Source organism: Neoarius graeffei, chromosome 12 (genome assembly GCF_027579695.1).
Source record: "Neoarius graeffei isolate fNeoGra1 chromosome 12, fNeoGra1.pri, whole genome shotgun sequence".
Taxonomy (NCBI): Eukaryota; Metazoa; Chordata; class Actinopteri; order Siluriformes; family Ariidae; genus Neoarius; species Neoarius graeffei.
Genome location: NC_083580.1, coordinates 21,014,558 through 21,039,121, shown reverse-complemented (window position 1 = coordinate 21,039,121; position 24,564 = coordinate 21,014,558). Strand labels below are relative to the sequence as shown.

Below are 24,564 nucleotides of genomic sequence, written 5' to 3'. Positions count from 1 at the left end.
TTTTTGTAAGTTGTTTTCATAGTGTGGTTGTCCTCAAAAGGCCACCACATCATGTTTTATTCTTTTATATAGCTAATGCTCTAAATTGGATCCCAGCTGAAATTGTTATTAAACAGGTTTTTCTAAGTAATGGGGTGCATCTAGTTTTTCCTGTTGCTGTATATGGCATTGGAGCACATAGAAAAATGTAAAGCAAATGGTGTATGAACAGGACCTCTACATACACAACCCCAATTCCAAAAAGTTGGGACACTGTGTAAAACGTGAATAAAAACAGAATGTGGTGATTTGCAAATCATGGAAAAACTATATTTCATTGAAAATAGTACAGAGACAACATATGTTAAAGCTGAGAAATTTTTATTGTTTGAAAAATATGTGCTCATATTGAATTTGATGCCAGCAACGTTTCAAAAAAATTTGGAACAGGGGCATGTTTACCACTGTGTTGCACCACCTCTACTTTTAACAGCACTCTGTAAATGTTTGGGAACTGAGCTCAGTTGCTGTAGTTTTGAAAGTGAAACGTTGCCTGATTTTACAATTTCACTTGCTCAACAGTTCGGGGTCTCCTTTGTTATATTTTGCGCTTCATAACGTGCCAAATAATTTCAATGGGAGACCAGTCTGGACTGCTGGCAGACCAGTTTAGCACCCAGACTCTCTTATTCTGTAATAGGTACAGAATGCAGTTTGGCAAATATGCAAGGCCTTCCCAGAAAAAGATGGCAAAAGATGTTGCTCAAAAATCTGTATAGATCATTCAGCATTAATGATGCCTTGCCAGATGTGCAAGCTACCCATGCCATGTGCAGTAATGCACCCCAAACTATCACAGATGCTGGCTTTTGAACTGTGCACTGATGACAAGCAGAATGGTCCGTCTCCTCTTTAGCCTGGAGGACGTGGTGTCTGTGATTTTCTAAAAAGAATTTCTCATTTTGAGTCGTCAGACCTCGGGACAGTTTTCCACTTTGTCTCAGTACATCGTAAAAGAGCTCGGGCTGGGAGAAGGTGGCGGTGTAGCTGGATATGGTTTTAACTTGCATCTGTGGATGTAGTGATGAACTATGTTCTCAGACGATGGTTTTCAGAAGCGTTTCTGAGCCCAAGCAGTGATCTCCCCCTACCCCACTGCAGAATTGTCTGTTTTTAATGCAGTGCCACCTGAGGGCCTGAAGATCACAGGCAGCCAGTGTTTGTTTTCAGCCTTGTCCCTTGTGTATAGAGATTTTTCCAGATTCTCTGAATCTTTTTAACATTATGTCCTGCAAATGATGTGATCCCCAAATTCTTTGCAGTTTTACAGAGAGGAATGTTATTCTTAAATTGTTGCACTATTTGCCCACACAGTTTTTCACAGAGTAGTGATATACTGCTATTTACCTAATTACATCATTTTTATTACCCAGCAGACCCTCGTGTAGAAAACGACGAGCTGCCGGGACTAGAGCTGGTTCAGAGGTGAGTCTCCATGCATACGTGTGCACGCACACGAGAAAACAACACATTTTAAACACATTTCATGCATTTCTCTGTTCAAAACCTCATAACCTTGATCTCGTAATGAGGTTCTAATACATTTCCCTATGACTATACACACACAAGTACACTTTAAAGACCATGACTTCAGGTAAACAGTCTAGTAAATCATAGGAAAATAGGATGTTTTATAACTCTCACACACACAAAAAAATGATTTTAGTTTTAGCCTGTTCTGTCACCACCAGTGCACTTCTATGCAGGTGTTTCAAAAATGCCTTGTATTCACGTACCCTCTAAATTTATGTCCCAGTTTTGGCTGATATTTTTTTGCACTGGAAAGATGCAATTCATGATTGGAAGCCTTTCACCTCACAGCAAGGGTTGGTGGTAAAGCTGCTAATTTAAGCATGTCGATGCCTCTGCTATGCACCATTGCTGTGTCAGGAAGCTTGTGTGGCTGCTGGAGGAGCTGCAGTGGCTGCGTAATCGGCTGGAACATGACCGAGAGCAGCACCAGTTGCAGATCACCTATTTGTGCAGGCAGAACCAGAACCTTGCTTTGGCAGCACAACAGCATGTACACCTGTGAGTGGGGTTACCCCAGACCCTGAGTGCAGTGTGTGTGTGTGCTTGGCGTTCACTTTCCCCACTTTAGTCATCTTTTTTCAGTTTATTTACTTTGCCATAGCTGAAATAACCTCTTTAATCACCTTGACCTCTTTGAATATGAGGAATGAACTTCTGATTTTGTTCCAATGAACTGTCTCCCCAGATTTTCTTCAGTGCATGCTTGGACTTTCCACATATTTGTTTGAGCTGAGCTTATTACACTGTGTGAATTATTTATTAAGTTCACCCAGGTTGACCATGCTGGTTGCCCATACACATTTTGCTCATATCTTTATTTTATGGTCAGCACATATTAGCTTTTTTTTTTTTTTCCAGTAACCTAAGCTATTCTTTGAGAATATACTCTATGAGCTGCTCTTTCAAACTGCACCGTGTTGTTCCTTCACATTTAATTATTTCTTACATATTTGGTTTCTTCTGAGCAAAACTTCATTATTTAAGGAATAACACATAACCGGGTTTGCTTTTATAGGAAAATAAACTAGATAGAGACTGTGACTGAAGTCACAGTAATTTGCGCTAGCTGTTACAAACCGGGACGTCTGGACACCGTACCCTGTAGATCCGTAATGGTAAGAGATAGAGAATAATGCTTAGTGAGGAAAAGTTGCACCCTGCTGCCCTGAACAAAATAAAATAAAATAAAAATGATTGAAAAAAATCATGAAAATTGACTGAGTTATAAGTGATTGGAAAAAAAAAGCCGTTTTTTCATGGATCATTCTGGATCAGTGATCCGGATCAGCATCAAAAGTCATAGCAACGTAATTCAGCCCAGCGGTATTCTTCATGTGAAATTTGGTGGTGATTGGTTGAAAACTGAGGGGAAAAATAGCATCCTAAAAAACATTAGGATGATGATAATAAGAAGAAGAATGATGTAGAAAGATCCTGAGTGAGAGTAACAATTTGCGCCATTGCTACTAGCCCGAATTAATAATAATAATAATAATAATAATAATAATAATAATAATAAAGTAGAAAGGTCCTGAGTGAGGGTAACAATTTGCGCCAGTGCTAATAAGAACTAGATAGATACCGTGAATAAAGTCACAGTGATTTTGTGCTAGTTCTTACAAACCGGGACGTCTGGTCACTGTACCCTGTAGATCCAGAATGGTAAGAGATAGAGAATGATGCTTAGTGGGGGGGAAGCCTGTTTTTCATGGATCATTCCAGTTCAGTGATCTGGATCAGCACCAAAAGTCATTGCAACTTAATTCAGCCCAGAGGTATTCTGCCTGTGAAATTTGGTGATTGGTTGAAAACTAAGGGAGCAATATCATCTTAAAAACGTTAGGAGAATAATAAGAATAGTAAAGTAGAAAGATCCTGAGTGTGAGTAACAATTTGCGCCAGCGCTGCTAGTGCAAATTGATGATGATGATGATAATAATAATGAAGTAGAAAGATCCTAAGTGAGAGTAATAATTTGTGCCAGCGCTGCTAGTGCAATTTAACAATGATAGGGTAGTGTGATGTGTGTCCCAATCTGAAGTAGAGGACCATTCACACCTCAAATTTGATTCTTCTTTAATAAAAGCACTTGCTTGAAGTGCTTTATTCCTCTTATACCACAGTAGATTTCCAATGTATGGCATGCCATATGTTTTTTATCCGTTTATAGTTCCATTTACTGTTGTGGAATGCCACAAAGCAGGTTAGATCCTATAATCACTTACTTTATAGCAGCTATAAATGGTCATTCCCTCAGCAGCCTGTTTTTTTGTGTTTTTAGCAAAGGCACAAAAAAATGCACATGTAAGATGCTATCATTTTAGGTGGAGTATCCACTATATAAATCCCTGTGTTAGTTGTTGGTGTAAAAGCAATAACGTACAGTGCTCAGCGTAAATGAGTACACCCCCTTTGAAAAGTAACATTTTAAACAATATCTCAATGAACACAATTTCCAAAATGTTGACAAGACAAAGTTTAATATAACATCTGTTTAACTTATAACGGGAAAGTAAGGTTAATAATATAACTTAGATTACACATTTTTTCAGTTTTACTCAACTTAGGGTGGTGCAAAAATGAGTACACCCCACAACAAAAACTACGACATCTAGTACTTTGTATGGCCTCCATGATTTTTAATGACAGCACCAAGTCTTCTAGGCATGGAATGAACAAGTTGGCGACATTTTGCAACATCAATCTTTGTCCATTCTTCAACAATGACCTCTTTTAGTGACTGGATGCTGGATGGAGAGTGATGCTCAACTTGTCTCTTCAGAATTCCCCAAAGAAAATAATTTCTTTCCACCACAAAGGTGAAGGCTACAAGAAGATCAGCAAAGCTTTATCAGTCAGAATACTGTAGCAAAAGTGGTACAGAAATTTAAGAAAGATGGAACCGCAACCATCTCACAGAGACATCCAGGTCGTCCATGGAAGTTAACACCTCGACAGGAGCATCTTCTGATGAGAAGGGTTGAAGAAAATCAGCATGCAAGTTCACTGCAGTTATCTAAAGAAGCAGAAAGCCAAACTGGGGCGACTATTTCCCGTGACACAACACGGCGTACACTGTAGAGCCTGGGTGCCCACTACGTCGATCGCGATCGACCGGTCGATCTTGAAGGCAGGGATGGTAGATCTCATGATTGATATGTAAATATTAATATATTTGTTATGAAATTTAAAAAAAAAAAACGTCGTGGTAATTTTTACATGTAAACAAATTTGCTTTTTCCCTGAAGCGAAATGTCAGCCAAGCGCCGCGTTAAAAAAATTGTTACATTAGGTTACCATGACAACCGGCAAAATGAAACTGCTGGTTTCAAAGATGCAGCGCCGTGATTTAGGAAACTTCCGAAACCTCGCCTCGGAGCTGGAGATGCAAGGGAGGGCGTTTGCGCAACTTAACAGTGCGCGCTACACTGAGCAGATTGAAATTCTCCAGTCAGAGTTTGAGAAACGATTTCAAGACTTTGCTTTGCTCGAGCCACTAGCTACATTCATGTGCCACCCATTCGGGGAAGATACTGAGGTGGATTCCCTCGCCTCAAAAGTTGCGGCACTGTTTCAGCTGAACACGTCTGCCGTGGAAGACGAGATGCTGATGCTGCAGTCTGACATCGAGTTGAAGTCCAGGGCGCATGGGCCGTTTTGGAATTTACTCACGGAGGCGAAGTACCCGAACATGCGGCAATGTGCCACCTCCTTAACCGCATTGTTCGGCTCCACTTATTTGTGCGAGTCGGCCTTTTCGCATATGAAGATCATTAAGTCCAAATACCGCTCGAGTATGTCCGACGATCATCTCGAGGCCTGCTTGAGGCTCGCTACCAGCAGCTACTGTCCGGACTATGCAGCCCTCTCTGACTCCCTCCAGTGCCGATCATCATCGGATTAAGATCTGATTTAGGGCCTACATCAGTATGCTATGTATTAAAGTTGTGCTGTTGCTAAGTTCCACGGTAAAAAAAAAAAAGAAAAGAAAGAAGGAAAAAAATATAAAAGAAGGAAAAATGTTTTTATATAAAATTGTTGTAAATGTCAAATCTCTGTCTAGCAGGCTATACAAAAGTCAATTGATGTGAACAAAAATGTTTTGGGGTTTACAATGCCTGTCTGGATGCATTTAACTTTTTTTTCTAAACATAGCCCTTTTTTTTTTTTTTACAGTGGGCTTGTTTCATGTTTACTTATTAGTAGTTTGCGGTTTATAAAAGTTAACAGTGATTTGAACAAAAATACGTTTAGGAGTACAAAGCTTATGCATTTAACATAATTTGAATGCAAATTTCAGTCACCTTTTTGTATGCATGTTTGCATATTATTAAACAAATTGCATATGAATGTTTATAAATCAAAACAAGTGTCATTATTGTTATTATTATTATTATTATTAGTAGTAGTAGTAGTAGTAGGCCTAGTAGTAGCAGTAGTCATAGTAGGCCTAGTAGTGGTAACAACCTAGTCCGAGTAGATCATATTAACATGGTCATTTTAAAAGTAGCTCGCGAATCAAAATATTGTGGGCACCCCTGCTGTAGAGGAATGGCATGCATGGATGCCGTCCACAAAAGAAGCCTCTCCTAAAGCCCAGGCACAAAAAAGCCCGCCTAGAGTTTGCCAGGGCCCATGCTGACAAAGATGAAGACTACTGGGACTCTATACTCTGGAGTGATACAAAGAAAAATGCATGGTGCCTACAGTGAAACATGGTGGTGGCAGTGTCCTTATGTAGGGCTGCATGAGTGCTGCTGGTGTCGGGGAGCTGCATTTCACTGATGGCATCATGAATTCAGATGTATTGCTCTATACTGAAAGAGAAGATGCTACCATCACTCCGTGCCCTTGGTCGTCGTGCACTTTTCCAACGTGACTAAACACACATCTAAGGCCACTGTTGGATTTCTGAAGAAGAACAGGGTGAAAGTGATTCAGTGGCCAAGTACGTCTCCTGATCTGAACCCAATCGAACACCTTTGGGGAATTCTGAACAGACGAGTTGAGCATCACTCTCCATCCAGCATCCAGTCACTAAAAGAGGTCATTGTTGAAGAATGGAAAAAGAATGATGTTGCAAAATGTCGCCAACCTGTTCATTCCATTCCTAGAAGACTTGGTGCTGTCATTAAAAATCATGGAGGCCATACAAAGTACTAGATGTAGTGGTTTTTGTTGTGGGGTGTACTCATTTTTGCACCACCCTAATTTGAGTAAAACTGAAAAATGTGTAATCGAAGTTTATATTATTAACCTTACTTTCACGTTATAAGTTAAACAGATGTTATATTAAACTTTGTCTTGTCAACATTTTGGAAATTGTGTTCATTGAGATATTGTTTAAAATGTTACTTTTCAAAGGGGGTGCACTCATTTACGCTGAGCACTGTGTATATTTTGATATAAGCCTGTGACTTACCTAGCAGTCGGAAATACTGTCAAAGCTGCTCTTGGTGTGGATTTTCTGAGCTGTGGTTCATGAACATGTGTGTTTGTACCCAGCTGACTTTAGACATCTGTAGTTGGTAGTAGCTTCGATGCCTGTTGATCAGTTGTGTCTGTGTATGTCAGGCTTACCGCAGAGCTCCAGGAGAAGGAGAAGCTCATTCAGCAGCTGAAGGATCAACTTCAAGGCAAAGTGCCCAGCATGCATCAGGATTTAGAGTCCGAGATGAGCGACAGACCCTCTAACGACAGCACCATGTCTGTTCCCGATAGCCTGCACGACCTTCACAAACTCTCCTCCAGGGGAGCTACTGAAGGTATCGATCATCTCAACACACAGCCATAATTGACCTGAAAGAGAAACCCCATCTTTGGAATTCTCCTATAACGTGAATGGTGACTAGCAACATAAAATACATCTGATGTTTATCCTTCAGTCCTCTGTTGTGAATTCGCTGAGATCCAGACTTGGTTAGGTTTTTGCATTGTGCAGAAATTAGGGATGCGTATTGATACTAATACTGGTATTGGGTATTTTTCAGACACCATGCTCGTTTACTTATACTTGTAAAAATGCTAACGTTTAGTATCATGTGTGATGTCAGCCTTGTGTACATTGTCACGCTAATTAACAGACCCTAATGATATCTGGACATATTCCACAATTAATGATAACCGTGCAGACTGAAAACTGCTCTGTGAAAAATATCAAGTGAGGAGCACAGCAGCAACTAACGCTGTTGAAACACTGGCTAGGTGCGAAAAAAATGTCAACGCTAGGTGAGCGAAAATAGCAACGACAAAAATAGGTACCCTGTGGCTACTGCTTATAAATAAAATACTTTTCTGATCCCATGTCACCCTGTGATGACCTGGCGACTTGTCCAGGGTGCACCCCGCCTTTCGCCCGTAGTCAGCTGGGATAGGCTCCAGCTTGCCTGCGACCCTGTAGAACAGGATAAAGCGGCTACAGATAATGAGATGAGAGATGAGATGAGATCCCATGTCCATACAGTAAATATAGCATATATGCATGTTATCAATTCTGCTCGCCTCATCTCTTGCAAGCATCACCAAGCTGTGAGCAGCATCAGGGCTTAGAGTGTTTTTTGGTTGCCAATTTTGTTTACTGCGTTTTGTTCAAAATACAGTGCTGTGAACTCTCTTTTCAAAATAGTAAGAAAGCACTTGTTCATGAATTGTCTTCGAAGCATTATTTAGTGCAGGCATCACCAAATGGCGGACCTCGGTCCGGATCCGGACCCAGTGATGGTTCTGTCCGGACCCATGACCAATGGTAAATTCACGAGATTAAGTAATTTTCATGAAGCATTATTTTGGACGGTCGTGGCTATTGACAGCGGGCGCTGCTACTCCAGTTAATACGACAATAGCTTCACTCAGTTGAGCCAATAAAATCGTTAGTTTGCCCAGCGCACCACAGCAGAGCAACAAGCAGAGAGGAAGAGAGTTAAGTTCAGAGACAACCGACCGAGACAACATGGCTTGCTCCAAAAGGCGGCGGAAAGTAGACAAGGAAAATCGTTGTTTTAAAGATGAATGGACGGAGAAATATATGTTCATTCTTCCGGCGAGCAGTTCAAAACCAGTGTGCCTCATATGCTCCGAAAACGTGGCATTAATTAAAAGCGGCAACGTGAAGCGCCACTATGAAACAAAGCACAGCTCTTTTGAGCAAAGTTATCCCCTGAAGTCCGAGCTGAGGGCACGCAAAATAACCCAACTGCAAGCACAGTATGACAGGTCTACTCGACTCATCACACATACGTTTACAGCCCAGCAACGTGCAAACGAATGTTCCTTAAAAGTAGCATGGATTTTGGGGCAACATAAACACATTGGAGGGGGCGGCACGGTGGTGTAGTGGTTAGCGCTGTCGCCTCACAGCAAGAAGGTCCTGGGTTCAAGCCCAGCCTGACGAGGGCCTTTCTGTGCGGAGTTTGCATGTTCTCCCCGTGTCCGCGTGGGTTTCCTCCGGGTGCTCCGGTTTCCCCCACAGTCCAAAGACATGCAGGTTAGGTTAACTGGTGACTCTAAATTGACCGTAGGTGTGAATGTGAGTGTGAACGGTTGTCTGTGTCTATGTGTCAGCCCTGTGATGACCTGGCGACTTGTCCAGGGTGTACCCCGCCTTTTGCCCGTAGTCAGCTGGGATAGGCTCCAGCTTGCCTGCGACCCTGTAGAAGGATAAAGCGGCTAGAGATAATGAGATGAGAATGAGATAAACACATTGGAGTGTGTTCCCTGGTCTAACCAAAGGAACACTGCACACCTTGACTATGTTTGGATCAACTTACAGCTGTGAGTCAGCTTTTTCCACTATGAACATTGTCAAAACCAAGTACCGTTCTAGGCTCAACAATGAACACCTACATATCTGCATGAGAATGGCACTCCAACCAAGATTTAAATTACTGGCAGGTCAGCCACATGCCCGTTTTTCTCATTAAGAAGAGTAAAAGAAGAATTAAAAGAGAAAAGTTCAAAGAAAAATGTTCTGTTTGCATTTTCCCCCCAAAAAGCCACTTGTTTTCTGAAGATGTGGACTTTTTTTTTCTTGAAAAGTAGGCCCTCATTTTTTTAGGCTGGGACCTCCTTATTTTAAGAACAAAGAAGAGAAAATGTTAAAGGAACAGTCCACCGTACTTCCATAATGAAATATGCTCTTATCTGAATTGAGACGAGCTGCTCCGTACCTGTCCGAGCTTTGCGCGACCTCCCAGTCAGTCAGACGCAGTCAGACGCGCCGTCACTCCTGTTAGCAATGTAGCTAGGCTCAGCATGGCCAACGGTATTTTTTGGGGCTGTAGTTAGATGCGACCAAACTCTTCCGTGTTTTTCCTGTTTACATAGGTTTATCTGACCAGTGATATGAAACAAGTTCAGTTACACAAATTGAAACGTAGCGATTTTCTATGCTATGGAAAGTCCGCACTATAATGACAGGCGTACTAACACCTTCTGCGCGCTTCGGCAGCGCACTGATATCTGAGCTCCATATCAATGCGCTGCCGAAGCGCGCAGAAGGTGTTATTATAGTGCAGGCTTTCATTATAGTGCCTGTCATTATAGTGCGGACTTTCCATAGCATAGAAAATCGCTACGTTTCAATTTGTGTAACTGAACTTGTTTCATATCACTGGTCATATAAACCTATGTAAGCAGGAAAAACGCGGAAGAGTTTGGTCGCATCTAACTACAGCCCCAAAAAATACCATTGGCCATGCTGAGCCTAGCTACATTGCTAACAGGAGTGACGGCGCGTCTGACTGCGTCTGACTGACTGGGAGGTCGCGCAAAGCTCGGAGAGGTACGGAGCAGCTCGTCTCAATTCAGATAAGAGCATATTTCATTATGGAAGTACGGTGGACTGTTCCTTTAAGTCAATGCTCTGTTTGCACTTTTTAGTTAATGTTTTCTGAGTTGACTTTTTTACTTGAAGTGTAGGCCTTCAATTCTTCAGGTTGGGACCTCTTTAAGAGAAAAAGGAGTTATTCCACTCTGTTTGCACTTTTTTATTTATTTTATTCTGAGGTTTCTGTTTTCTTTAATCTGAAATAAAGGCCTTGAATTTATTTTCCTGGGACTACTTTTATTTATGGTAAAAGAGATAGTTGTGGGGCGGCACGGTGGTGTAGTGGTTAGCGCTGTCGCCTCACAGCAAGAAGGTCCTGGGTTCGAGCCCCGGGGCCGGCGAGGGCCTTTCTGTGTGGAGTTTGCATGTTCTCCCCGTGTCCGCGTGGGTTTCCTCCGGGTGCTCCGGTTTCCCCCACAGTCCAAAGACATGCAGGTTAGGTTAACTGGTGACTCTAAATTGACCGTAGGTGTGAATGTGAGTGTGAATGGTTGTCTGTGTCTGTGTCGGCCCTGTGATGACCTGGCGACTTGTCCAGGGTGTACCCCGCCTTTCGCCCGTAGTCAGCTGGGATAGGCTCCAGCTTGCCTGCGACCCTGTAGAAGGATAAAGCGGCTAGAGATAATGAGATGAGAATGAGATGAGATAGTTGTGCACTCAGTTCATTTCCTGCATTGGAAATGAACAATAAATATTGTTGAAACCATATGAAAATGTGGACATAGGGCAGGGGTGGGCAATTATTTTTTCCATGGGGCCACATGAGAAACAGAAAATTTTGTGGAGGGCCGGACCAAAAGGCTGAACTAAATTCTGCATAATATTAATTGTATTTCTTTATATAAAGCAGTAAATAACATTTGTTTTTACAAGCTGCTAAGACTGGTAAGAGTATGGAAAAAACGAGGTTGCCTTACAAAAAATGTCATTTATTCAATCAAATTTCCCAAAACAATGGTTAACAAAATGTGAACGTTTGTACCTTTTTTTTTTCAGTCACATTCACCCCAAAACACAATAAAGACATCACAATATTGTCTTTCTACTCCAAATATCAAACAAGATACATCATATAATAATGATGCCCACATTTGTACTCTAATCACCTCATATGGTGTTTTTCAGTTTTTTATTTGTTCAGTGAGAGAAATCTCGTCTCTGTTGGTCTTTAACGAGTGCATCAGAGTCAGGTTGAATGTCTGAGGTGGAGATGCGAAGCACAGCTGACAGATGATCATCAGTTGATTCGGTGTAGGTATCAGATCTACAGATCGGCTCGGGCTCCGGCGCCTGCTGGTGACGTCACACTATGTGATTGGCTGGACCGTTTGAAGGATGACGTACAAGTTTGTGGTTGGTCTGGACAAATTACGGAAGTAGTTATCGCGGGATTAGGTTTCGTGGGATTTCATGTCATGTTCATGTCGCGCGCATTGCGTTTTTGTTGAACAACTTCAAAATAAAAGCAATGCACATTCAGTCCATGCATGAGGTAAAATTAGAAAATACGTTTATTTTGTAATTTCTAATTAACCTTACGCGGGCCGGTCAGAATGAACCAAAGGGCCGAATGCGGGCCGTAAAATGCCCAGGTCTGACATAGGGGAAGGCTATAAGACACAAGCTGGACTTCGGTTCGGACCTTCTACTTGGACAAAATTTAATAACTGGACCTCAGTGACTTTAAATTGAATACCCCTGATTTAGTACTAATGAGCACAATTTGTTTCACAAGTGTAGTGTAAAAACTCAAAAATAAAAAAAATTAAAGCGAATAGCAGAAGTTTGACCAATTATACTTTTGTACCATATGGGTACATGTGGCTACTGCTGATAAATAAAATGGTTTTCTGATGCCATGTCTATACAGTAAATATAGCGCGCATATAAATTTTTTTTTTTACTACTCTATGAGGCAGTAGCCACAAAAATGACGTATAATCCAAAAATGAACAATTTAAAAATCACAGAAGTAAAATATAGACCCCTTTCACTGACGTCACCCAAACCGGAAGTAAACAGACCCTGCGCCATTTTGGAAGACCAACAAACTCGTGATTAGGGGGAAATAACGGTAGCGGTATGTGAACCCACGAGAATAAAGTGGAGTGGCAAACCACTTAAACAAACAAATCTGAGCTGTTTTATTTATGATTTATTGGCCCAACAGTAGACTTGAAAGAAACCTGTGTGAGACTTGGCAAAAAACTGTGGATATAATGGATAAGTCTGTGCATGATCTGCGGACACTTTGAGGTAAGCAAACGCAAGAAATTCAGATTTAAAACATGCTAAATCAGCCCCAAGTTGATAACTGTATGAGGAGCAAGCCTCCCAGACTTCTACAATTTAATAATAATGATAATTTAGGATGGTTTGGGGCTTGCTCGCTTCTGCCAGGTTGGTTGTTGAGTAGCCTGACTTTGTTTTTGTTTTTTTTTCTTGCGTGTGGTATCATTGTTGACGCGAGGTTGTTTTTTGAACATGCCAATGCAGACACGATTTCCCCTGATGAGTTATGACTTCAGACGCGATGCGTGTGTGGAGTCCGCATGATATGTGCGTAAGATAGGCTTCTCATGTGTTTGGAGATCCGCGCTCTGAGACAAGCGCAAGCACACACACCCCCAAGGGAAAAAAAGGGACCCCCCGAAAATATCAGCATAGTTTGAACACTGAGTGTAGGCACTGGGTGTAAACAACAAATAGTTTACAATGTCTGGGTAGCAAACAGATGGCAGAATTGGTGTCCGCTCCTCTTTGTTTCCATTCTCCCTTGCCCTGAGTCTTATCATATGGGTCAAACCCATCAATCACAGCCAGTTTCTCCACATACCGTGCCCTTTCTGCAACTGGTAATGTACTCACATAACCAGAATTATCATCCATCGTGTCACTTTACTCTCACTCGTACTTTGTTTTATATTGTGAGTGCATGTACTTGGTCTTCCAATATGGCGCCTAACAAAATCTCGCGGCGCGGTGACGTCATGTGAAAGGGGTCTATACCAAGTGTCTGTACTTTTTATATTATTCTACTCTTACCTCTTACAGTTTTCGAAACCGAAACCTCTGAACCGAGGCTGACATACACATGCTGTCGCCATGACGAAACTTTCCGTAACAGCTTGGAAGCGTGTCACATCTACATCACACATGGGACCACTGGCCGAAGAAGGCGAGGGAAGGGGGACAACCTGGAGTATATTTTAATATAGGAACGCGCTTTCCTTCGGTAATGGGCATAAACATGTCTGAAAGCGATTTCTTTAGTTTAGTCCAAACTCCGTTTTCTCCACTGCAACTATACTCCTTTCCAGGTAACTAATTTAACTAGCTAATGCGTTTAAAATCCCGTCACTAATGTTATAAACATTGAGTCTAGTAGCTCATGCTCCATAACAAACACATTCATGTAAATACTATTTCAAGTCAAGTCAAGTTTATTTGTACAGCGCTTTTAACAATAAACATTGTCGCAAAGCAGCTTTACAGAATTTGAACGACTTAAAACATGAGCTAATTTTATCCCTAATCTATCCCCAATGAGCAAGCCTGTGGGGACGGTGGCAAGGAAAAACTCCCTCAGACGACATGAGGAAGAAACCTCGAGAGGAACCAGACTCAAAAGGGAACCCATCCTCATTTGGGCAACAACAGACAGCATGACTATAATATTAACAGTTTTAACATGAAGTCAGTTTCGTTGATGTTATAACTCTTCATTGATGGAAACTTGAGTGCAAAACTGTTCATGATAACTGCAGTCCTAAAGTTAGCAAGTCAACTGTAGTCCTCAGTCATAAAAGCATTACTGTAAGAGTCCAGAACATCCTCCAGGTATAACCCTCAACTGTCCTCATGGGGCCGTCCTTCACAGGAGCGATGCGATAAAACTCCGACCAGACACAGGGCACCAGGATGGATCAAGCAGGTCCGAGGGGCAGAAGAGGCCAGCATCTCAATCCCAGGATCAGCATGTAACTCAGAGGGACAGATTTGGGGGGGGGGGGGGGGGAGAAAGAAAACACATGTTGTTAGGTATGCCCTAAAAATGACAAGTATTAAATCTGTGTGGTAGGCTCGCAGAGACGAGAGTCTTGACATCAGGCATAACACACAACAATGGCATGTTAATATGGCTAAAAAATATCATGGCCTGCTCTGGCTGGATGCTTGATTGGGTGATGGGAGCACACTCCTCAGCAATGATGAGATGCAGATGGGACCCTTAGGGCTGGCCAAGAATCAATTCAATAATCAATTTTATTAATTATTTAAAACTGGGGGAAACATAAACAGAGTTAGATTAAATCTTCTGTGTAAAATGTCCCCGATTTTGATTTAATAGAAATCATATTCATTTCAGTATAGGTATCTCTGTCGATGAGAACCTGTTCTGCTCAGTCACTTATTCACTTGCGCACAAGTGTATTGCTCTTTTGTTATAATGAAGTAGTAAGTTCATTTTTCTCCTATTGTTAAAAATGGACATCCCAGTTAACATGTAAATCAGTGCACCAGCTTGTGTAATTATGCTTGTTTTCCCCATTAATTCACAGGTTTTTTTTTTTAAGTGTGGTATTGTGGACCGAGTGATGAGAACAGTGTCCAGTTGCAGTCCTTGAAAATATATTATTTACCAGGCCTATCGGGTTTAAAGCTCTTACTTCAGAGGGCCTTTGTATGTGAACGTGAGTGGGTCTAAACACCCTTCCGAAGCTTACATTTTTGCTGAAACCTTGGTTGGATCAGGTAAACGAAAATAATTTTTGTCCTCCAAGGGTTATATACTGCTGAGACCTTTGTTCTCTTTCATGAAGAGCTAACTTGCCTAGAATCTTAATACTTTGCCAGTCAGAGGTTAGTTAGGGTTAGTACTAGCAAGTTCAGGTTTCTAGACCTCCGGTTTAGGTCTATGGACCTGAAATACAACAACTCTGGACTTCAGTCTTCAAGATGTGGCTAGAGTTTTTCAGGAAGAGGTAGTTTAACTGATCTTGCACATGACTGACCAGTGTCTGGCTTTTTTTTTTTTTTTTTTTATTCAACATGTAAGGATGGGCTATTGTAAAAGGAGTTCAAACAAAACCACCAGGACCTGTCATGGTTTACCACGGCTGAGAGGAAATTGGAGTCGGGATGCTGTGAATGTTTTTCAGTTGATCTTGGTCTGACTTGCTGATGATTTTTACAGCTGTTGCTGTGAGAGATGCTACAGTAACCTTCTGTGTGTGTGTAGGTGTCAGACAAGCAAGACTATATGTGCTGTTTGGTTTTCCACAGGCATGAAGGCGACCAGTGGCAAGAACGTTCCTGATGCTGAGCCCCGTCCTTCTTCTGTTTGTGTGGCTGGTGACTTGAATAGATCTCAGCGTGACGAGGGAAGTGTTTATACTTTACAGAGGGATAAGAGCCGCCTGCAAGAACAACTGAGAAAGAGTGAAGAGCTTAATGCTACTCTGAGGAGCGAACTCAACCTCGCTCACTCCATCCTTGCGCACACACAGAGTCAGACAGTCATGCTGACCAAACACACTCAGAGCGTGTCACCAGTCTCTCACACACACTCCCAGAGCCAAGCTACAGACAGTCAGCAGGCTCGGCATGAGTCGGTCCACATCAGCATCAGCTCAGGTACAGGATTGTGCATGTGTTTGTGGGTTTCCGTAGTGTGTTTTTGTTAACCTCACCACCCCTCTCTCTCTCTCTCTCTCTGTCAGATTTGTTAATGGAGCACCTGCAGGAGGTTCGAGCTCTACGTCAGCGCTTGGAGGAAACAATCCGCACCAACGAGAGACTCCGAGAGCAGCTCGAGAGAAAACTTGAGCAGGCTGAGAGAGACCCAGGTACACCCACAACACCCAAATACGTAATAGCCTTCAAGATGCATGCACTTGTATTGTGTGCTACTGCAAGATTTAAAGGGTTATAATAAAGAAACAGTGTGTGTAATGTCTTTTTATTAATTTTGCAGCAGATACTCACATCTTTATTGCTGGGTCAGAAGATCCAAGTAAGCTGAACAGTGATATCCATTACCTATGGGCTCAGAACCACACACTTAAGGAACAACTTAACCAGGCAGCAAGAGGTATAGACACTCGCATGTATTTGAGTTCACAGTTGATGACTGTTTAATGATCCCTCACACTAAAAATAGAATGTGACTGAATCTTATTTATTTAACTGTGTATACAAATTTGTGTGTGTGTGTAGATAAACAGAAGGAGAATGACTGTTTGAGAGAGACTTTGGCTAGGCGAACAGCCAAACTTGAGCTCAGCAGAAAAGAGTGTGAAACGCTGCGTGAGGAATGCACACGCTTGCAGAACAGCATGCACAGGTAACTTTTCAAGAATGATCAGTTACACACCTGTAGCCTGTGCACTTAAAACATACACACCCACTAGAAACAGGATAAGAATAAAGATAACAGGCATGCAACTACCTATGGAACCTATGGTGGATTCACTCACATGCTCATAAAAATCATGCTTCCTTTGAAAATGTACCTAAAGGAACCTGCGTTGTGTAATTGTGTAGTTAGGTTGCAGCGTGCAACTAAACTACTGAGATTAAAATAACTGTGTGCATTTGTAGGTTGCAGTGTGAGCAAAATATCCAAAAGCAGCAGCTGGCAGACAAACAGCAACTTCTACAGTCACTGCAAGTGGAGCTCCAGGTGCACGAACAGATCAGGAACTCGGTACACACCCACACAGGTACAAACTGTACACACACATGCACAGACCAATAGGGTTTGGAATGTTTATATTAGTGCTGTCAAGCGATTTAAAATATTTAATCGCGATTAATGTCGCGACAGTCATAGTTAACTCGCGATTAATCGCAATTTAATCGCACATTTTTGTCACATAAAAAAAACATTGTAATTCTCTTATCAGCATAAAAAAGTGAATGGGCTTGCTTTGTACCAATGTTTTTTTTTAATTGCAAAGCATAACACGTCTTGACACAGCCACTGCAAAGTGAAACCTAAGCCGAGCACCGGCGCGGGGCTAGCAAGAGAACCATGAGTGAAATGATCTACTGTTTGAGTTAGTCTACAACTCTAATCAGAGAGATAGGTTACACAGTGACGGTAGGCTTGACATGCTTGATTATAATATAAAGTACACTATTATATTAAGTTTAAATTGTTCGTTGATAAATATTGCATTGAATCTGATCTTTACTGTTTCAGCTCACTTAACACATTTTGTACTTTTACACTTTCTGCCTGTTGATGCGTCGCGCTGTCCAGTCAGAGGCGGCCAAATTTGCATATTACAGGAAGGATTTCTGGGATAGCATTGAGTTTACAGTTCAGAGGGATCTGGCTTCTTTAGACGCTGTCTTCTTAAAACTGAATAAATATTTAAACAGAGCCAAATTATCCAGTCTTTTGAACGGCTCTTTTCAAAGAACGGATCACAAAGATGCGGATCCCATCAAAGAGCCATAAATCCCATCTCTACTATCGCGCCCTGCCCGCACTGGTTCTTTGGGGGGGGGCGTGGCATTACAGTCTAGCTGCTATCGGTTTTCTAAGCAAAGTCTCTGTTCCAAGTTCCTGGCAGTTTCAAAAGCTTATGAAAAACCTACATCATGTCACAGAGCGTTAATCTCGCAATAAAAAAATTATCGCCGTTAAAATTGAGTCAAGTTAACGCGTTAATAACGCGACATTTTTGACAGCACTAGTTTATATATAACGTGTGTGGGTGTGTCTAGAAGAGGAGCGTGGTGGTTCCGAATCTTCTGAAGTGGATCTGAGGGAGTTGTTGAGTGAAGTACGGAGTCTGCGTCTGCAGCTGGAGAGGAGTATCCAGACCAACACCGCACTGAGACACAAACTGGAACAACAACTACTGACCCAGTCTGATCCTCCATCTACCATCAACATCAACTATCTTCTCCCTCAAGCAGGTATACAAACACACCTACATATCTGCTATTGATTTAAAATTCACATTAAAATATACTTAGTAATCAATCATCTGCGACCGCCATCAGTGTTCTAAATCGTCAGGTCTAGTATACTCTACACATGACGTGTTTATCACCTTCGTGACCATTAATTCACTAGTCGTTATATAAGCTAGTTAAATTTAACTATGAGAACAAATGGCAGTTAATTGGTATTATTAATCTGAGGTTATCCCAATTAGTGGGCTGTTTTGATAAAATGTTCGCAATGCTGCCCTCAATCTGTCAGCAGCAACATTTCTGTTTCCGTCCACTAGGTGACAGTGCACCTCTTTACTCCTCAGACATGACGTAATCTCACAACACCAGGGGCAGAGACAGGTTTTTAATTTGGGCACCATGGCGAGCGTAGCGAGGCAAGAAATATTTTTTTTTTACTATTTTCGCGCGTAGCGTGCCGAAAATTTTTGACGCATCATTTTTAGTAATTTTTTTAACCAATTATAAATATATCGAGCAATAAAAATAATAGAAATTGCATAATCATGTGCAAGTATAAAGTAGTGCTGTATCTAAAAAGTCAAAAGTTTTCTCCAACTTTCTGAATAAATAAAAAAGATGAAAATAGTTCATGAATTTTTTATATGCATGAAAAATGGGAAACAATATGTAATCTCAATCTATTTGCACAAGAGTATGGGCAGCAGAGAACTTTAAAATCTCAAACAGTGAAACAATAATGATCTAGAACAATCAAAATATCAAAAATATGACGTATATGTATCTGTCTAAATTAAGCTATTGATACATATCGAAAAAGCTAGAATACATAGACATATAAACATAGACGCCGCATTGAGCTGGTGGCCCCGTTGCTGGGATACATCAGAGTGTCCGCCATATTGGATGTGGCAAATCTTCCCCGTAAACCAATGCAAGTAAATGGACTGAACTTCATAAAGCCCCTTTCTACAATAATATTTAACTCGATGCCTTTTATTCACCCATTAAGACACACACGTATATATTTGGGAAACAAACAGGCATCAAAACAACATATATAACTTTTAATGTGATGGTTATAAATAGTGTGCGAAATACCCTGTACACTGCAAACTAGCGACAGATACGCGATAGATAGCTCAGGTAAGCTAATCAGTCAGCATACCGTAGCAAGCTACCAAAACCTGAGGCCACAATAACCAACCTACAAGACTGAGTATGATAAATGATGGAAATAGTGGAAAAACTGGAAATAGTGAATGAAAATAAAAATTTACTGTTTTATTTATTGAGTCACCACACAGACCTACTCTCGCTGAATAAAGTGAGCTGAATGACCGCCAAACTGAGTTCGGCCAGGTTCTAACGTCATACCAAAACAAAATACATCACTGATTCCTTCACATTCAGAAAGGTTAAAAACATTCATCATACGTTCAATAACGTTGTTCATAGTGTGGCACTGTATTATCTAATTCTCACTGCTTATAACTATACGCCTACCCGGTGGAGATGAGCTGGGAAACTGAAGACTGAAGGAACAGCTCCCTTTCTGATCCTGAGTGTCTGACCTGTTCTGTCAAAATCCTCCGTTCTGAAGTGTTCACTGCAGAGCATGGATGACGGAGTAGCAGAAACCCCTTCCCGTCGCACAGCTGTCTCCCACTGCTTTTTCATGGCTTTATTTTTGGGAAACCTACATAGTATGTGAAAAGTTAGCTAAGCAACTAACAACAATCAGCGTAGTTACGAAGGAAATACCTCGTTGTTTGGAGACAGGTTTCACCGAGCGGCTATTATGCGCGAGACTTCATATTAGCCACAAAGTCAGAAAAATCTGTTCGTAAAATTACGTTATAATGACCAAATACAATGAAAAGTATTTTTCCAGTCTCGCCTGTGAAAGGTAATCCCATGTGATCTCGTTTGGACGGTAAACCTGTTGGTACAGTTAAACGCAGCACATGAATGAGGCATCTTTATTCTCGGCTACTGTCTAGACGCTATACCAGAGACGGTTGAAGAATCTCCACTTTGCCCCATCCAATATGGCGGCGAGGATGACATATGACATAGGATGACGTATAATTAGTATAACAGTCATTCAACAACACAATTAAAATTACTCTTAGAATTAAATCATTTTCTACAGAGAAATTTGTGTGCAAGATATTTTCTAGTAACAAATACATACCATAAAACTTATTTATAAGCCTCCCCGTTCCCCCGCCTGTAGACTTAATAATGCCATCGATTGTGCGTTTTCCATGAATATATGAACTGCTGTTCTTATTATGTGATTTACCAGTTGTCTTAGGTCTACCACGACCCGGCATGACGACCACTTGTCAATCTATACCAGACCTGGGCATTTTACGGCCCGCGGGCCGCATCCGGCCCTTTGGTTCATTCTGACCGGCCCGCGTAAGGTTAATTAGAAATTACAAAATAAACGTATTTTCTAATTTTACCTCATGCATGGACTGAATGTACATTGCTTTTATTTTGAAGTTGTTCAACAAAAACGCAATGCACGCGACATTAACATGACATGAAATCCCACGAAACCTAATCCCGCGATAACTACTTCCGTAATTTGTCCAGACCAACCACAAACTTGTACGTCATCCTTCAAACGGTCCAGCCAATCACATAGTGTGACGTCACCAGCAGGCGCCAGAGCCCGAGCCGATCTGTAGATCTGATACCTACACCGAATCGACTGATGATCATCTGTCAGCTGTGCTTCGCATCTCCACCTCAGACATTCAACCTGACTCTGATGCACTCGTTAAAGACCAACAGAGACGAGATTTCTCTCACTGAACAAATAAAAAACTGAAAAACACCAAATGAGGTGATTAGACTACAAATGTGGGCATCGTTATTATAATATGATGTATCTTGCTTGATATTTGGAGTAGAAAGACAATATTGTGATGCCTTTATTGTGTTTTGGGGTGAATGTGACTGAAAAAAAATGGTACAAACGTTCACACTTTGTTAACCATTGTTTTGGGAAATTTGATTGAATAAATGACATTTTTTGTAAGGCAACCTCGTTTTTTTCCATACTCTTACCAGTCTTAGCAGCTTGTAAAAACAATGATATTTACTGCTTTATATAAATAAATACAATTAATATTATGCAGAATTTAGTTCAGCCTTTTGGTCCGGCCCTCCACAAAATTTTCTGTTTCTCATGTGGCCCCATGGAAAAAATAATTGCCCACCCCTGATCTATACTATCAACAGTATCACAAACCGACAGCCACGTGTTATCATGAATCGTTGAGAATTTCACAACATAAACAAAGGAAGTATATTTTACGACATTCAGACGTCAGAGACTCAGACACGGTTTACGGTAATCGCTAGACGCATTTCATGTTCACTTCATGTTATGAAGTGACTGAACAACAAATTGCAATATATATGCCAAAAAAATGACATTTAATAATAATTTAAAAATATTTTGGGTTCTCCACCCTTATGAAACAGGATTTTTTCTTCTAATCTGGGCGATTTTTGTATGTTCTATTTTGGGCCTTTTGTCAAGCCTGTAATTTGGGCGCCGTTATACGGTATGTAATTGGGGCTGTATTTGCCCTTGAACACGCAGCATACAAGTGCAACAGTGTGTTGTGATTTTAGAATTTCTCGATCTCTTACTATTATAGAAAGAACTAAAGGCCAAAGTAGGAGGAAACTGATTCCATTTCATCCCTGTTAACTATCAAGGGCATTGAGAATCACTTGTACGCTTTCTTGATTATTCAAGAGAGCTTTATTGTCAGTGCGCCCATATATTATGTGAGAGAGCTTTCAACAAAGTCATAAAGTGACATGATGGGATTGTTAGTAATAAATAGGCCTTTCAATTACATAATTTGGGCTACACGCTGTATTTCTGAATTAGGGCTTTTTCCATCGCGATGCAGGGTAAAAACAGTGGAGAAACAAACTTCGATTGTGTTTAATCTGCCGGGTTCTTGGCTTTTTGCCTTCCGTTTTGATGCGTACGTTCAGCTATTCTTGTTGTGCAAAAGGCCAGAGGTCGCCGGTCTGCCAACATGCGCCATTGTGATGCTAATGTGGAAGTCCTGCTCTGGTCATTGGTACAGGAGTCTCGCTCCTCCACAAAATCATGGCGTGCCGATCGCCATTGATTGAGAATTCGTGCTCTGCGCGAGGCTTACAGCTAGTTTGATGAACCCGGAACAACATGGGAATGGTGCGGATTTCGCTTCAATTACGAGAAATACATGCTAATTCTGGGGTGGCACGGTGGTGTAGTGGTTAGTGCTGTCGCCTCACAGCAAGAAGGTCCGGGTTCGAGCCCCGTGGCCGGCGAGGGCCTTTCTGTGTGGAGTTTGCATGTTCTCCCCGTGTCCGTGTGGGTTTCCTCCGGGTGCTCCGGTTTCCCCCACAGTCCAAAGACATGCAGGTTAGGTTAACTGGTGACTCTAAATTGACCGTAGGTGTGAATGTGAGTGTGAATGGTTGTCTGTGTCTATGTGTCAGCCCTGTGATGACCTGGCGACTTGTCCAGGGTGTACCCCGCCTTTCACCCGTAGTCAGCTGGGATAGGCTCCAGCTTGCCTGCGACCCTGTAGAACAGGATAAAGCGGCGAGAGATAATGAGATGAGATGAGACATGCTAATTCTCTCTAATTTCGGTGTTTTTAAAGAAGAAAGTCAAGACGTTGGGTTTTATACAGCCAAGTTTATTTAATCAATATTTGGGGGTTTTTTTTCTTACTTTTGGTAGCATATTTTGGGCGCTTGACCTTAATTTGGGCGCTTTTTTTTTAATTTAGGTGCCTATGACGTTATCCGTTGCAGGTTTCATGTAATTGAAAGGCCTGAACACTGCTGTCATAGCAGCCGTCTTTCCCTTTCTTCTTCTCACCTCGTACACAAGTTGTACCACATACACATCATATGGAGCTGTCCACTTGGCAGCTTGATACTACAGTCAGAGCCCCAAGTAACCTGTGTCTGTTAGCTTTTTGCTGTTATTCACTGCACCGTTCACCACATTTTGGACTGTATTTTTTTTTACCCCCCCGACTCTGCATCGTCTCGTCTGAGTGTTCCACCAGTATCTCCCACCAATTAGCGTTTAACAGTTTTGCAAAGGGTACAAAGTTCAGTTCCGCTGTCAGCCCCCCAACCAATTTCCTGCCCAACTGTACATTTGTTTATTGTTCAGTAACATCATGTGTGTTCTTGATCTTGGTAATATGCTGTCTGTATTTATTTGTGTCCTATATTGGCATGAATATATTGTTATATTCTCTCTCTCTCAGATGAAGGCGGTAAATCAGAGATGCTACACCAGCATTCACACACAGACGCCTCCAGCGTTGCATATGGTACATTGTTCTGTTTTGGGAATTTGCATTTGTGACTGCATGAACATCTGGCTCCTTAGTTGGGTGAATTTTAACTTGCAGATGAACTTAAAATTAGTTCTCACTGAACTGACACTGATTTGTGTGTGTGTGCGTGTGCATATATAGACAGCAGTAGCTCTGTGCGAGGTGGTTCTCCAGCGTTGTCCAGACTGGTTCCAGGTCACAGGCTGTGGGCAGATCGACATGGGCGTCATGTTCTAGGCCTCATAGAGGATTACAGTGCTCTCAGCAAACAGATCAGAGAGGCCAAAAGAATCACTGCAGCCATGGATAAACAACTGCAGGACAGGGTCAGAACACACACACACACACACACACACACATTTCAACAATGGACACCCCACTACTACATTAATCTACAGGATTAAAATAGACAGACACACACATACACACACACTTGCATTGCAGGATACAGTACTTTTGCCCGAAGATAGGTTGGGGAAATGAATGATTAATAAATATGCGTGTCTGCCATATATTCACGGACAGCAGCAACTTGTTCAGATTATGGAAATAAGCACTAAATCTGCGCTAATTATTAAAGATGTTATCGTCTTTACTGTATTGTATTGTAACGATCACGCTAACTTCTGGGTAACAGGATTTAAACCTTTATGGTGTTCTTAGCCCATGGTTGAGTGTACTAGCTTGAGGATATGGTTTTCAGTAGAGGTTTATACAAATACATTCATTTGTGTTAAGTTGCTGGACAAGATAGATATAAATTTAAATGGTCACATTCCTGATGTGTCTTTAATGGCAGAATGTAAAAACAAACATGTTTTCAAGACATCATTAATAAGACTTCCTACA

The 24,564-nt window shown here is 41.5% G+C and overlaps 1 protein-coding gene across 7 annotated transcripts in view; it reads left to right on the top strand.

Moving 5' to 3' along the window:
• Positions 1-24,564, top strand: part of cdk5rap2 (CDK5 regulatory subunit associated protein 2) — a 176,009-nt gene that overhangs the window by 137,921 nt on the left and 13,524 nt on the right. For 4 of the 7 annotated variants that reach the window (XM_060935661.1, XM_060935665.1, XM_060935659.1 and 1 more), the window contains 10 exons: positions 1,413-1,464; positions 7,147-7,337; positions 15,683-16,033; positions 16,120-16,245; positions 16,374-16,490; positions 16,616-16,742; positions 17,000-17,121; positions 18,134-18,328; positions 23,644-23,709; positions 23,857-24,041. In XM_060935661.1, coding sequence (XP_060791644.1) covers positions 1,413-1,464; positions 7,147-7,337; positions 15,683-16,033; positions 16,120-16,245; positions 16,374-16,490; positions 16,616-16,742; positions 17,000-17,121; positions 18,134-18,328; positions 23,644-23,709; positions 23,857-24,041 — 1,532 coding nt within the window. The remainder of the gene's footprint in view (positions 1-1,412; positions 1,465-7,146; positions 7,338-15,682; positions 16,034-16,119; positions 16,246-16,373; positions 16,491-16,615; positions 16,743-16,999; positions 17,122-18,133; positions 18,329-23,643; positions 23,710-23,856; positions 24,042-24,564) is intronic. The other 3 variants (XM_060935662.1, XM_060935660.1, XM_060935663.1) reach the window with 3 other exon arrangements.